Genomic DNA, 14,013 nt, shown 5'->3' on the forward strand with positions numbered 1-14,013 from the left:
ATTGTAAACTTATCTGCTGAAAGTCTTATGTGAAATAAAATCCTCTTTGCTTTTGTTGGAGGGGGCAATATATGTATCCTAATTTGTAGCCCAAATCTCAGGGAAGTTACATTGTTTCTGCTGATTTTATTGCTCTAATTTCTTTGCTGTCTGTGGACTGGGCTTTCTTGTAGTTCATTCACCTTTGCCTTGGGTTCTGCTTGTGTCCTGGGTTCATCCAGGGTGGTGGGTCACTCCATCCTATGGACACTACATGCAGCTACCCTGGTGGCTGTCTGGTTGTGACAGGAGCCATTGGCTTGGTCTCCTTCTGCAGCGTCAGCCTCAGCAATTGCAGAGGTCCCAGTTGTGTCTTTACATTCTCATACATACTTTAGAGACCCGGTCAGCTTAAAATGGCTTAAAATAGGAAGCAGCAAATTCCAGAAGTGAGCAATTTCTGTTTGTGATTGCGTGCTGTTCTAAGCAGCGGGATGAAGGGTCATGCTCTCCTGTCCCATCCTGCCTGGGACCCGGGTCAACAGGATATCCACTCTAAGTCAGCTTGTCAGTTACTCCGAGGCCAATGCCTATCTTTAGAATGACGGTGGATGACAGTGTTGCTGTTCAGGTGGCATTTATTTTATTTACTATTATCCCAAAGGGTAAGAACATTGGAACATGCAGTGCAAGTTTGCCACAGAGAAGCCATAAAATACTTCCTAAGAAGGAAAAGAAAGAGCTGGAAAGATGGCTCGGTGGTTAAGGGCACCGACTGTTGTTCCAGAGGTTCTAAGTTCGATTCCCAGCAACCACATGGTGGCTCACAACCATCTGTAGTGGGTCTGGTGTGTCTGAAGACAGTGACAATGTACTCACATACATAAATAAATCTAAAAAACAAAGCAAACAAAACCAAGAAGGAAAAGAATCGTGCAATGGCATTGCAAGGTCTACAGTGAGAATGCACCTGTGGGGCTGGGATGCTACTGGTGTACACAGGTATGTGAGCATGCACACAATCACACACACAGAGAGAGAGAGAGAGAGGGTGGGAGAGAGAGAGAATATCTTCTGTATTGTATGGATGTATCACCTGTCAATTAAAAAATAAAAAATCTATGGCCTACAGGAAAGGGTAGAAAAGAAGGTGGGACATCCAGGAGGCAGAAAGAATTCTGGGATAGAATTGCCAGGGAAGATGTGATGTGACAGATGTACCTGAGTGCAGGCAACCAGGGTGTGGCAGAACAGAGATTAGAATGAGTTATCTTTGGCTAGGATCTAGTCAGAGAAGAGCCTAGCTATATGACCGAGGTATCTGTAAATATATTTTGAGTCTGAGTCTGAGTGTGAGTCTTATTTCTGGGAACATAGAGCTGGGAGGAAGAACTGGGCCAAACTTCTACACACACACACACACACACACACACACACACACACACACACACACACACACACATATACATGTACATGCATATATACAGGATTCTGACATTGTGAAAGGAAAACATTCTTGCTTGTTATTTTCAATCATGCTGCAAACTGTCAAACGTGTGGCTATGATGTGTAATAAGTGCTTAGTTAAAATAGAAAAAAAAGTGTGAAATGACAGAGTCGGCCATTACTCTAGCTTCCCGCACTAGCTGGGGTCTAGAAGCATGCTTGCTAAGTCCTTATTTTCTTGGAAGCAGGTCTTTAAAGATGGATTTCTAGATTTTGTTTTTAAGTATTTTAGCCCCTGACTGTTGTATTTCCAGGTATAAAACTCACTTAATAAAAACTTGCTTTCTGGGGAATGTGACCCTGTTAACTGATTGCTGTCTAATCATCTTAGGCCGAAGCCATTCGAGGCACAGAGCACTTCCCCTTGTGCTAATAAATGGCAGAGTTAGGAGAACCCAGTAACTCCTCTGTTAGTTAGAAATTTACAGGGCCAGTAGGTAGAAGCCGCTTGCTACCAAGCTTGAGGACCTGAGTTCTAGCCACACATCTCACTGATATAAATATAAAAATTGACCTAAAAATTGCTTATGAATTCACTATGTTTTTTGCTTACTGATCATTTGTGCAACATATTCCCTATGTGAGCTATTGGGGTATGCATCCACTACTGGGACTCAGTACTGGGGTGCCAAGCCCTATCCTCTCACAGTAGCACTTCAGGTCACTGAGTCGTGCACTTGGTGATGCTGCAGGGGTTTGTGACCTGCGGGTAGGAAGGTGAAGACACAGAGGTCCGTTAGATTCCATAGGATGTGGGCTGGAGGGGCGGAGTTGAGAGTCTTTACATACGGGAGCATTTCTGAGAGAACAATCCTGCAGGACCTGGCTACCTCCGTGGCTTTGACTCCACCACTGAGGCACGCCAACTGTTAGATTCAATCTGAGACTCAGCCTCCTCTCCTGAAGGTAAGAGTTACTTCTGCTCAACGCTAAAGCACTTGAGAGAAACCATCCTTGCCATTAGGAACAGTCGAAAATGAATCAGGACAAGAATTTCCAACATGTCATAAGTAATAAAAAAAGTGCTTTTTTCCTAATTTTAATTACCTTAAATGGTGTGTGCATTGGTCTTTTGCCCATATGTATGTCTGTGTGAAGGATTCAGATCCCCTGGAACAGAGTTACAGACAGTTGTAGGCTGTTGTGTGGGTGGTGGAAATTGAACCTAGATTCTCTGGAAGAACAGCCAGTGCTCCTAACCATTGAGCCATTTCTCCAGTCCCTGAAAAAACCGTTCTTAATTCAGAATACTGACAAGTCCATGTGGGCTCATGTTTTCCTGAAGTGAATTTTTTTAAAAGATTTATTTACTTTATTTATATGAGTACACTGTAGCTGTCTTCAGACACACCAAGAGGGGATCAGATCCCATTACAGATGGTTGTGAGCCACCATGTGGTTGCCGGGAATTGAACTCAGGACTTCTGGAAGAGCAGTCAGTGCTCTTAACCTCTGAGCCATCTCTCCAGCCTGAAGTGAATATTTTTTATGGTCTAATTTACACTAGGAAAGATAGATTAGGTCTTCCTATAAGCCCCGGTGAACTTTAATAAAGAAAGTTTGTTGGGGTATGCAGTGGCTTATGCCTGTAATCTCAGTGCTGAGGAGGTGGCGGCCGGAGGAACACAAGTTCGAGGACTACACAGTGAAACCCTATCTCTAAAAGAAGAGGAGGAGGAAGTAGAAGAGGAAGTGGAAGGAGAAAGTGAAGGAGGAATTGGAAGAGGAAGAAAAGTAAGAAGAGGAGGAGGAAGAAGGGGATGTAGAGGAGGAAATGGGGGAGGAAGATGAGGAAGAAGAGGAAGAAGAGGAGAAAAAGAGGAGGAAAAGGAGGAGGAAGAAGAGGAGGAAGTAGAGAAGGCAGAGGAGGAAGAAGAGGTGGAGGAAGAGGAAGAAGTAGAGGAAGAAGAGGAGAAAAAGGAAGAAGAGGAGGAAAAGGAGGAAAAGGAGGAAGAGGAGGAAGGGAAAGAGGAAGTGGAGGAGGAAGTAGAGGAGGCAGAGGAGGAAGAAGAGGTGGATGAAGAGGAAGAAGAGGAGAGAAAGGAAGAGGAAGAGGAGGACAAAGAGGGGAATTGATCATTATTATATAATGAGTGCAGGAGACTCAGAGTAGTGAGAGCAATGCAGTTGGTTTCACCAGCTTTCAAAGTCAGGTCTCGGGCTGGAGAGATGGCTCAGCCGTTAAAGGCTAGGCTCACAATCAAAGTCAGGTCTCACCAACCTGGAGGATTAGCAAGATTGGCTGCCATACTGAGCGTAGAGAACAGTTTGCAAGCCTTAATGTACGCCCTTTCCCTGCTTTTTGCATAATGGGAGGAGGCATGTACAATTGTGTACATCATCTAACAGTAGCTCTCAACCTTCCTTCATGCTGTGGCCCTTTGATGCACCTCCTCCTGTTGCAGTGACCCCCAACCATAACATTATTTTGCTGCTACTCCATCATTTTGCTACTGCTATGAATCGTAATGTAAACATCTGATCTGCAGAATATCTGCTACGTGACCCTCAAAGAGGTTGCAACCCACAGGTTGAGAACGTCCATCCTAGCTCATCAGGGCTTTATCTATCCTTCTGTTACTCAGGTTCGCCTTTCTTGACAAAGCCTGTGCATGGGTTCAGCCCTGTGTCTATGTCCTGTTTCCTTTAAAGCTTATCAGGCACAGGACCTTGCAGGCAAGTCTGACTGTTAGTGACTTTCTATTCTAAACGTCTAGTTTTGGAGGTCATGGCTTAGTAGAATTTGGGTTGTGCAAGTGACTAGCAGGGTGGAGTGTTTTCTGTTCATTTGTAGCTGGACCTAAACTGGCTTGAGTTACCTGTGAAAATAAACAATCAAGTTTTATGTCTAATACAGGAAAGGGAAGCTTGACGCTTTCTCTTGGGGGCTCATTCTAAGTTGGAGGCTGCTGTCGGGTAGATTAGCTACTTAGCAATGACTGTCATTCATAAGAGACTCATGCACACATTCATAAAATTTTACACAATTCTGTATTGGGAACCTGGTTTTTTGGGAACCCAATTCAGTCTGAGCAGTAGAAACCAGCAAAGAAGGGGCTAGGACATGGTCAGTGCTAAATCACTTGCTATGCAAACTTGAGAACCCAAGGTCAGGACCCCATGTTCACACAAAGCTGAATACTTCACGGCTTGCCTATGATCCTGCGCTGGTTTGAACAGGAGCGTCTTACATAGGCCTCTACATTTGAGTTGCATGGTCCTTAGTTGGTGGGACTGTTGCAAAGGATTAGGAGGTGTGGTCTTTTGGAGGAGACACATCTGTCAATGGGAATGCACCTGGAGACGTTTTTTAAAATTAGATATATTTCTGGGCCTGGGGATTTAGCTCAGTGGTAGAGCGCTTACCTAGGAAGCACAAGGCCCTGGGTTCGGTCCCCAGCTCCGAAAAAAAGAACCAAAAAAAAAAAAATTAGATATATTTCTTTACTTACATTTCAAATGTTATTCCCTTTCCCAGTTTCCTATCCATAAGCCCCCATCCCTTCCCCCTCCCCTATATGGGTATTCCCCACATCCATCTCCTTTACTGCCCTCCCCCATATTACCCTGCACTGGGGGTCCAACCTTGGCAGGACCAAGGGCTTCCCCTTCCACTGGTGCCCCAACAAGGCTATTCTCTGCTACGTATGCAGTTGGAGCCCTGGGTCAGTCCATGTACAGTCTCTCAGTAGTGGTTTAGTCCCTGGAAGCTCTGGCTGGTTGGCATTGTCGTTCTTATGGGGCTGCAAGCTCCTTCAACTCCTTCAATCCTTCCTCTAATTCTCCCCAAGGGGATCCTGTTCTCAGTTCGCACCTGGAGATTTTTAAAAGCCTACAGGAGGCTCAGCCTTTCTCTCTTTGCCTCCAACTTGAGGATAAAAATGTAAGCTCTCAGCCCCTGCTCCAGTGCCATGCCTGCCCGCCTCCTGCTGCCTTGCTCTCTGCCATGATGGTCGTCCACTCATCCTTGGAAACTCTAAGCAAACCATCAATTAAATGCTTTCTTTTATAAGTCGCCTTGGCGTCTCTTCGCAGCAACAGAATGTTAATTAAAACGGCTCCCCTGGTAAAGTGGGAGGAGAGACAGAGATGCCCTGGAAGCTCACACGGGTCAGAAAGTCTGGTGCACCCATCGGGGGATAACAAAATGGAAGGTGAGGACTGTCACCAAGGTCATCTCCTGACTTGACTTGGACCACTGCATGTATGTGCTTGCCTTCATGCACACACTCACACTGTACACACACACTACTATATATACATACCACACATACATAAAAAATAAACAACAAATGTAACTATCCTAACATCCAGGGAGCAGCCAAGGCTCACTATTTATTGAATATGTGTATTTAATTCTTCTCTCAAAGAAAAACTATATAAAGTCTCAAGTGTCTAGATCCGGTGGTACAGTCATGCAATCCTAGCACCGGTGAGGTAGAGATAGGAGTCCTGGAGTTGAGAGGGTCAGACCCTGAGTCCTGGCAGTACTAACAAGCTAGGTTCCACTACTGCTCGCAATAAGATAATTAAAGAGACAAAGTAGAGAAAGGGGGACTTATCTAATGCAGCCGCATTGGGAAGCGGAACATAAAAAGGTCCAGTGACACCCACGTCTTCAAAGTCCATCTTTTGAGCTTAGACAGAGGGCAGGAACTATATGCAATTAAGGAATCCCTTCAAGATGGGGGCCCAGCCATCACTGACCAATCATTGTTTCAGCTCTAGCTTCGCCTGCAAGGGAGTCTGACACATTTTCATAACTCTGAAATCTCTGGCTGGCACCAGGCTTCAGCCTTCCCCAGCATGAACCTCCTGGGAAATTCCTTGGAGACCTTAGTTTCAATGGTGTGATAGTCAGAGGAAAAGTGCAAATGTCTCTTTAGAGCTTCAGCAACTTCATTCTTGCCAGAATGATCACACCAAGAGGATGAGGAGGTGTTCAAGACCATCCTCGGCTACATAGTGAGTTCAAAGCTAGCCCAGGCTACATGAGACCATATCTCAAACAAAACAAAACGCCAAAACTAACAAAAAAACTAAAATGACAACCCTTGAACTTTGGAGCACAGGCTTCGCGATTTCAAAGCTTATGGTTCTAGCCAGGGAAGCAGAAACCTAGACACGTCAATTTGGAATTGCCTGATGTGGGCGGGGGTTTGGCCAGCAGGGAGATGTTTGTGTGAGATGGCCATGGGTGAGCTAGGGCTCAGTTCCTCTCTATAGTTAGAACCTGCTATTCTTGGACATGGAGTAGGACTTCCCAGAAGGAGCCGACTGGATCCAAGCTCCGTCCCTACTCTCAGCAAAAGAAAGTTTGCTCACCGAGGCAAGTGAACAGATCACAGAGGTGGCAGCTATCGGCTTGCCCTAGCTTGCCTGTCTTCCTGGCAGGACAAGCAGTTATTAGAGACTGGTGACTACTTCTTGTGTCTGGGGACAAGCTGTCTGCATTTCTAGGCGACGGCTCCTTCCCAAGTGGGGAAGAAGGAGGTGCCAGTCTGTGGAAGGGCCCACTTCCTGGCAACTCTTATTTTTCGGAATGACTGTTTTTGAGTGAAGTGTGTGCTATCAAATCCAATGTGGCATTTTAAAGGGACATAAAATAATTTCAGTTCTTACCTCTAAGTCCACGTGTACAAGACGGGAAACTCTCCTTTTCTTGCCAGAAGGGAGCTTCAGAGCTGCCTTGCCACCTTCAGAATTGTCTTGGACAGGGTCCCAAGGGCGATGGCAAACGCAGGATTTCATAAAAGAGTTTTTCTAATCCAGTGTTATTTTGAATGAAAGTATTATTCAGCTAGGCTTTAAAAAAACTTAAATATTACTATCATAGGTAGCTCTGTCTGTTAACAACACTGTACTCAGGGCCTATGTTCCAGGGCCAAATATCTTGGACAGAAGAATTTTCCAGGAGCTTTTGGGATTCAGAGAGCTCAGCATTGGATGCTGGAGACTAGCACCAGTGTCTCTGCGTCTCAGATGGCTTAAAGCACCAGGACTGGATTTGGCCATGGCCTTTGTGTGAGTGCCACTAAACCTGTTCTGCCCCCAACAGCCTGCTTGTCTGCATTTGGGAATTGAATTGGGCTTCTGATCCTTGCTCAGTTACATGTAAATTCTGTGACCTGGTGAAGTCTACCTAGCTTCTCTGAGCCCTGTGAGGTCAGAAAGCACGCCCCTTCTCACGAGGCTATGGAAGAGACTACAATGTGGCTATCTACTTAATGCCTGGTCCCCACAGAGGTCGCCTATCAGATAGCCTGCTTAGCAGGTATTTACGTTAGGATTTGCAACAGTAGCAAAAATCACAGTTATGAAGCAGCAATGAAATAATTTTATGGTTGGAGTTCACCACAGCATGAGGTACGGTATTAAAGGGTCATGGCCTTAGGGGAGTTGGGAACTGGTGACGTCAGGAATGCTGAAAGAGCTATGTCAGAAACATGGGTGGACTTTCCACAATGCCAGAATTCACTGAGTAACAGTAAATGCACACATTACTCCAGTTCGCCCCCCCACATGCTCACACATGCATGTACAAACATAAGTTACAGAATGTCCACAAAAATGTTAGAGAGCCCTCAGAGAGTTCAAAGAGTGTTTGCTGAAACCGGAGGACCCAGGCAGATGCAAGGAGGGTCACTGTCGGTCGTTAGGCAACAGTCTTAGGGATGCGTGTGGAGGGCTTCTGGAGCCCTGGAGAGCCCGGTGCTAGAGCCCATGCAGAGGCAAACACAGAGGTAGACACCACCCACATGAGGTACAAGGCCAGATCTGGATGAGGAGTACGGAACAGTAGGGACCATGCAGAGCTGAAGCCTTGGAGAGAGTAAGACATTCTCTTCCTGCCAGTCCCTCAGCTTAGTGTTAGGAGGACCAGTCTGGGTTGGTGGCGCCCTCATCACCATGGGGTAAGGTGTCCTGCCTTTTATGGTGTCTAGGCGAAGCTGTTTGTACCTTTTACCTTTCTGGTGCCCGCGTGTTCCTACTCTGCTTAGGCAAGTTTGTAGCCATTACCATTTTCCTGGCATGATTACGTCATCAGACTGTGCCTCCTGCGTGGTGCTGGGGAGAGATGGCGTCGTCCATGCAGGGTTATCCTGCAGGTGCTCTATAAACCAGACATTCAGGGTGAAGCACAGCATGAGAACCACATTTCCTACCCAGTAGGGCCACTTAGAGCAGAGTCAGCCTCATTAGCATAAATGGTGATTCTAGCACGCAAAGTGTGAACTGTCCAAACAGAATTTATCTCGGCCTCTGTCATCTCAACCGAACAAACAGACACGCCGAGGGCCAGCAACCTTCTTTCTCTCTCCAGTGTCAACTATTAACAGCTCCATGGATTCCGTTGTTTTCCTGCTCAAGAGCCTTCAGAGGTCGCACACCGATTAAGAAGTTCTGGGTTTGTCTGTCCCAATTTCCCTCTGACCCACTTTCTTACACTCTCTCTTCAGCCATGAGTCTCTATTTACTTTTGATTTTCACTCCCTTCTTCAGCCTATTTTTTTTCCTCTTCCAATCACCAACCTGTTGCTTCCTGCAGTTCCCAGACTACATAGGGTGTCTTTTCTCCTCGGCAGTGGGTAAAAACTGCAGTCCTTCCTAGCATCCTAGTACTTCCTCAAGTGTCTAGTCCATCATTAGGTTCCTAGGGCTATGTACCTTGATCAAATAAAATATGATTGTGAGATGTCCCCACGACCCTGGAATACCATGGGGTGTTCACTACGTACATGACCTGGGCCAGTTCCTCCATTCCTCTTACCACCTGTCCCACTTTGAAAAGCTTAGTGGTAATGCTCTTTTCACATGGTTGCTGTCCCTTAGCACAGAGGCTACAGAGGTCCCCAGTAAGGATCTGTAATTCCCACTTTGTTTAGCCTTCTCCCCTCCACCACCACTTTTTTTTTTTGGACTAGAAATTGAACCTGGTACCTCAAGTCTCTTGGGCAAGCACTTGACCACTGTGTTACAATATCCAACCCCTTTTAATTTTTTTCTTTCATATTGAAACAGGCTATTGCAAATTTATCCAGACTGGCCTCAGACTCTTTGTGTAGCCCAGGGAAGCCTTGAACTTATTATAATCTTCCTGTCTCAGCTTCTGAAGTATTTGGGGTCATATGAGCATGCCACCATACTCTGACTGTTTAACTTTCCAGGGATGGTTTATCAATAATGAAAATGAACTGTGATACCATACTTCTTGTTCTGGACCTTGGTAACTGTTAAGATGTATCTTTGGTTAAAAGATTGGGAGTTAGGGAGACAGCACAGCAGTTAAGTTACTTCATGCAAACATGAGGACTTGAATTCAAATCCTCAGAACCTATATAAAGCCAGGCACCATGGTAATCTGTAATCCCAATGCCCTTAGTGAGGTGGGAGGTAGAGACAAAAGCATACTCAGAATCCTGTGGTACAGCTAACCCACCATACGCAGTGGCAGACAACAAAGAAACTCTGCCTCAAACAGGTGGATGATGAATATGAACACCCAAGGTTGTCCTCTGTCCTCACATGTAGTTATGGTTCGTAGTCATAGTCCCAGTGAATGCATGCACGGGACACACACAATACAGACATGCACACATGAAAGAAAGAAAGCCAGACAGGAAGAAAGAAACAAAGGAAAGAGAGAGAAAGAAGGAAAGAAAGAGACAAAGGAGGATAGAAAGAGACAGAGAAAGAAGAAAAGAAAGGAAGGAAGGAGGGAGGGAAGGAAGAAAGAAAGAAATGAACAAAGAATTGGTCATGGTGGTTGACCAGGCTGTAAGATTTTCAAAGCTAGGATTAATATGAGTTTCATCTTTATATGGAGATGTCCTAGTCTAGAAACGTGGGAAGCACTAAAAATAGGAGTTTAAGTCAACTTCATGCTAAGTTACAGGAACTTCGGGGCAGGAATCTCTAGTCACTTATCACTCCTATTGGTAGCCTTCTCCAAATAATCAAAGGGAACTTCCAGCATGCTGGATCTCTCTAACTCCTTGGCATTAAAAGATCCCAGCACAGTATATGTGTACACATATGTATATGTGCTCTTGTGTGTTATCAACATACATACCCATTAAGATTAGCTTGTTTGAGTCTCACTTCAATAGAATTTCTGTGTCTTCTTCCTTTTTCCACCCTATACACTGTGGGTTTGAATATGTACATAGATATGACTGTAGGTTTGTCTCCAGATTATATGGCAGAAGGGCTTCCAGCAGGATAGCTACCTGTATCTGACCTACAGCAAGTTTGGCTTTAGGGACAAATCCTCAGGAACTCAGTGTTCAGAATTTGCTGGAAGAGACCATGAAGGAGAAGAACATTGAATTTTCAGATCGCAAATGAACTCTGCCATTTTTAAAAACAGGATTAAAAAAAGATTTATTTTTTAATGTACAATTGTGTTCTGTCTACTTGTATGTGTGTATGAAGGTGTCAGAGCCCCTGGATCTGTTACAGACAGTTGTGAGCTGCTGTGCGGGTGTTGGGAATTGAACCTGGGTCCTTTGCAAGAACAGCCAGTGCTCTTAACCTCTGAGCAATCTCGCCAGCCCCAACTTTGCCATGTTTCTGAAAATCTGCCTTTATTTCTGGGATACCATGTTGCACTGGACACTATAAATTATTTCAAGTGCACATGTGTATGTGTGCACTGGAGAGCTTGCTTTCTTGGCACTCCTAGGCCCCCAGGGCTTTTGAAATAGAGATTGGACATGCAATTTTAACTCAGTTAAACAACCATTAGGTGTTCTGTGCCATGTATCATCTCGGGTCCCCTTTTCTGGGAGGATTGAGGTTCTTGCCACGTGGGTATTTAACAGGACGATGAGCAGATGGTAAGTTGAGTAGCTGAGTCTTTCTCTTGCCTTACACCTAGCCTCCATCTAGTGAAGAAACCGATGAAGACAATACTTCAGAGTAATGGCCATTGTCTGCAAGTCAAAGATTTCTCTGGAGGTATATAGTGTGGATAACAGGAGGGCTCGCTGGAGTCTGACTGACCTGAAGGATCAGCCCTACTTCTCCAAATAGAGCAAATCCCAGGGGAGAGGGCCAGAAGAGAAGGATAGAAAAGACTCATGGATAAGGAGATTGGAAAGAAAGCCAAGAGACACAAGAAAGGATTTTTGAGTCATTGCTGTTGGACGGCTAGCCTTTTCAAGGGTTTCAGAAAGGTGAGTTGTGGCTCAAGCATTTGTCGGCCTCATGGCTGGGATACAGTCCTCCTGTTTGACAACACTTCACTGACACCTAGCAGGTCATTCCTGTAGCTCTTCCTCAGTCTCTGGTTCTCTAAAGCCATCCTTTCACCCCAGCTATGGGTTCATATCACTTTAGCTTGGTATGTAGGGGCCTTTGTATTTCCATGCCTGGATTCTAGATCAGCAAACAGGATAGGACCTAGATCGAAGGTTCCAGAAATGGAATTCCGCTCTGCTCTGGGATTGCTGACTGCTTCCTTCCTGCAGAGAAGCCACAGCTCTGCTGGCTCCATCTAAAGAAAGCAGACCCATTTCCCCAGGATATTTCTCTTCTTATAGTGAGCTTTGCACTTAGCCTATCCTGGGCCCTTCATTTTCTGCCAGCTACTGGCTTCATGGCTTAAACTTTCGGTGTAGGGAAGAACAGGTATCCATGGAGTGAACCTGGATATGGAACATGCAACAGATAGCCACACGGCTGGGGGTGGGAGAGGAGGAAAAGGAATCAGCAAGTGTTCCTGAAATAAAACCCAGAATTTGAACTTACTGAATAATAAAAGTAGAAAAGAGAATTAGGACCTCTTTACTGTTCCCTGAGCCAAGGATGAGGAACCTGGAGGAACTTGAATCTTCTAAATTTCCCTATAGTGCCAAATGTTCTAGAAGGAGAGACACTTGAGGGGCTGCTGTGGGGACACTGAAGATGTTGGATGCTAAAGGACAAAGAAAAAGGAAGGGCTTTTCCCCTGCAGTCACCAAGTTACACAGAGACGGAAGCTCGGGTGCGTTCAAGATTGGGCATCACCCGTAATCCACTGCCGTGGCTGAGGAAGGCATAGCTGCTGGAGGTGTAATGGACGTCAACACTGCTCTACAAGAGGTGCTGAAGACTGTCCTTCTTCTCGATGGCCTAGCACTTGGCATACGCAAAGCTGCCAAAGCCTTAGACAAGCGCCAAGGCCATCTCTGTGTGCTTGCATCCAACTGTGATGAGGCCGTGTATGTCAAGCTGGTGGCGGCACTCTGTGCTGAGCACCAGATCAACCTGATAAAGGTTGATGACAACAAGAAACCAGGGGAATGGGTAGGCCTCTGTAAAATCGATCGAGAGGGGAAACCACGGAAAGTGGTTGGTTTCAGTTGCACAGTGGTTAAGGACTGTGGCAAAGACTCTCAGGCCAAGGATGTCATCGAGGAGTACTTCAAATGCAAGAAATGAATAAATAAAATTTTGGCTCAAAAAAAAAAAAAGGAAGGAAGGAAGAAAGAACAAAGAAGGAAGATCACATGTCACCCTTTCATCTGAGGTGGACAAGATGGCCTTTCCTTGATTTATAAACGTAGTGTGACATTCCTTAACAGACCTATGCCATCGATCTTTATGCCTGTTGGGGGACGGTTTTGAGCACGCAGGGCATGATGTAGCCATCTCTGCGCTCAGTCGCACATGATGTGGAAGTTCTGGTTTCTTTGGAGACTCAGTTGTGTCATGTGATGTTTTTCTGGAAACTGTCTTACGAGAGGATGTTTTTACTGAGAACAGACATATGGTGTTTTTCTGGAAGCTGCCTAGAAAAAGGACATGTGATGTTTTCGCTAGTATGGACACTTGAGAGAACACGTCGCATTTGGAAATATAACCCAACAGACAGTGGACGATGCTATGGCATTGGTTCTCCCTGCCACCCTTTGCTGGGGTTCATTGGGCTTTGCCGACTCTGGTCTTTTGTTGATGACACCGTGCATGGTTCACCTTGCTTTCTTCATGCATCATTGTTGGTTGTGACTTCATAGAGAGAAACTCACCAAAGAACTTTGGCGGCTTCTTCCTGCTTCAGCAGACCCGGGTCAATTGGCTCAGAACAAAGACAGCAAAACAATTGTCAGGCGGTGAAGCAGGGCAGCCCCTAGACAGAGGCTGCTCAGTTCGTGTATAGGGCTAGATGCATGTCACGTGATGCTCTATAGAAAGGGCTGCCTCCTAAGCGGCCCACAGCATAGAACGATGGCTTGAGCACAGCAGGTCCTTCATAAATGTTAGCCATTGTGGTTTCAGAGCAGTCTAGAGGATGGAGTTTCTGGTTGAAGCAGTTGGAAGTGAAATCTTAGGGGAAGACAGGGCAGACTAGGGTATGGCTGTCGTCTGTCTACTGCAGCCACTGGGAACATCTGTTTAACATGCAAGCAAGATCTGTTACCCAGCCAGCTCCCTCAGACAACTTGTTATTTTCTGTGGCTTCTGTTCCTGTGGCTGCACTCCTAGAAGACACTTGAGGTTTATAAAGCTCACAGCAGTTCTCTCCACATGAAGTTGATGGCTTTG

General features: G+C 45.6%; 1 protein-coding gene across 1 annotated transcript; it reads left to right on the top strand.

Moving 5' to 3' along the window:
• Nucleotides 1-12,475: 12,475 nt before the first annotated feature.
• Rps12l6 (ribosomal protein S12 like 6) lies at nt 12,476-12,909 on the top strand. Its single transcript, XM_039096668.2, has one exon. It carries the CDS (start codon nt 12,544-12,546, stop codon nt 12,907-12,909), a length of 366 nt encoding a protein of 121 aa, XP_038952596.1. The 5' UTR covers nt 12,476-12,543.
• The last annotated feature ends 1,104 nt before the right edge of the window (nt 12,910-14,013 follow it).

The sequence above is a fragment of the Rattus norvegicus genome, chromosome 1 (assembly GCF_036323735.1).
Source record: "Rattus norvegicus strain BN/NHsdMcwi chromosome 1, GRCr8, whole genome shotgun sequence".
In the NCBI taxonomy this organism is placed as follows: Eukaryota; Metazoa; Chordata; class Mammalia; order Rodentia; family Muridae; genus Rattus; species Rattus norvegicus.

Excerpts from the sequence above, each read along its gene's own strand:
- Rps12l6 (XM_039096668.2), top strand. The coding sequence starts at position 12,544 with ATGGACGTCAACACTGCTCTACAAGAGGTGCTGAAGACTGTCCTTCTT.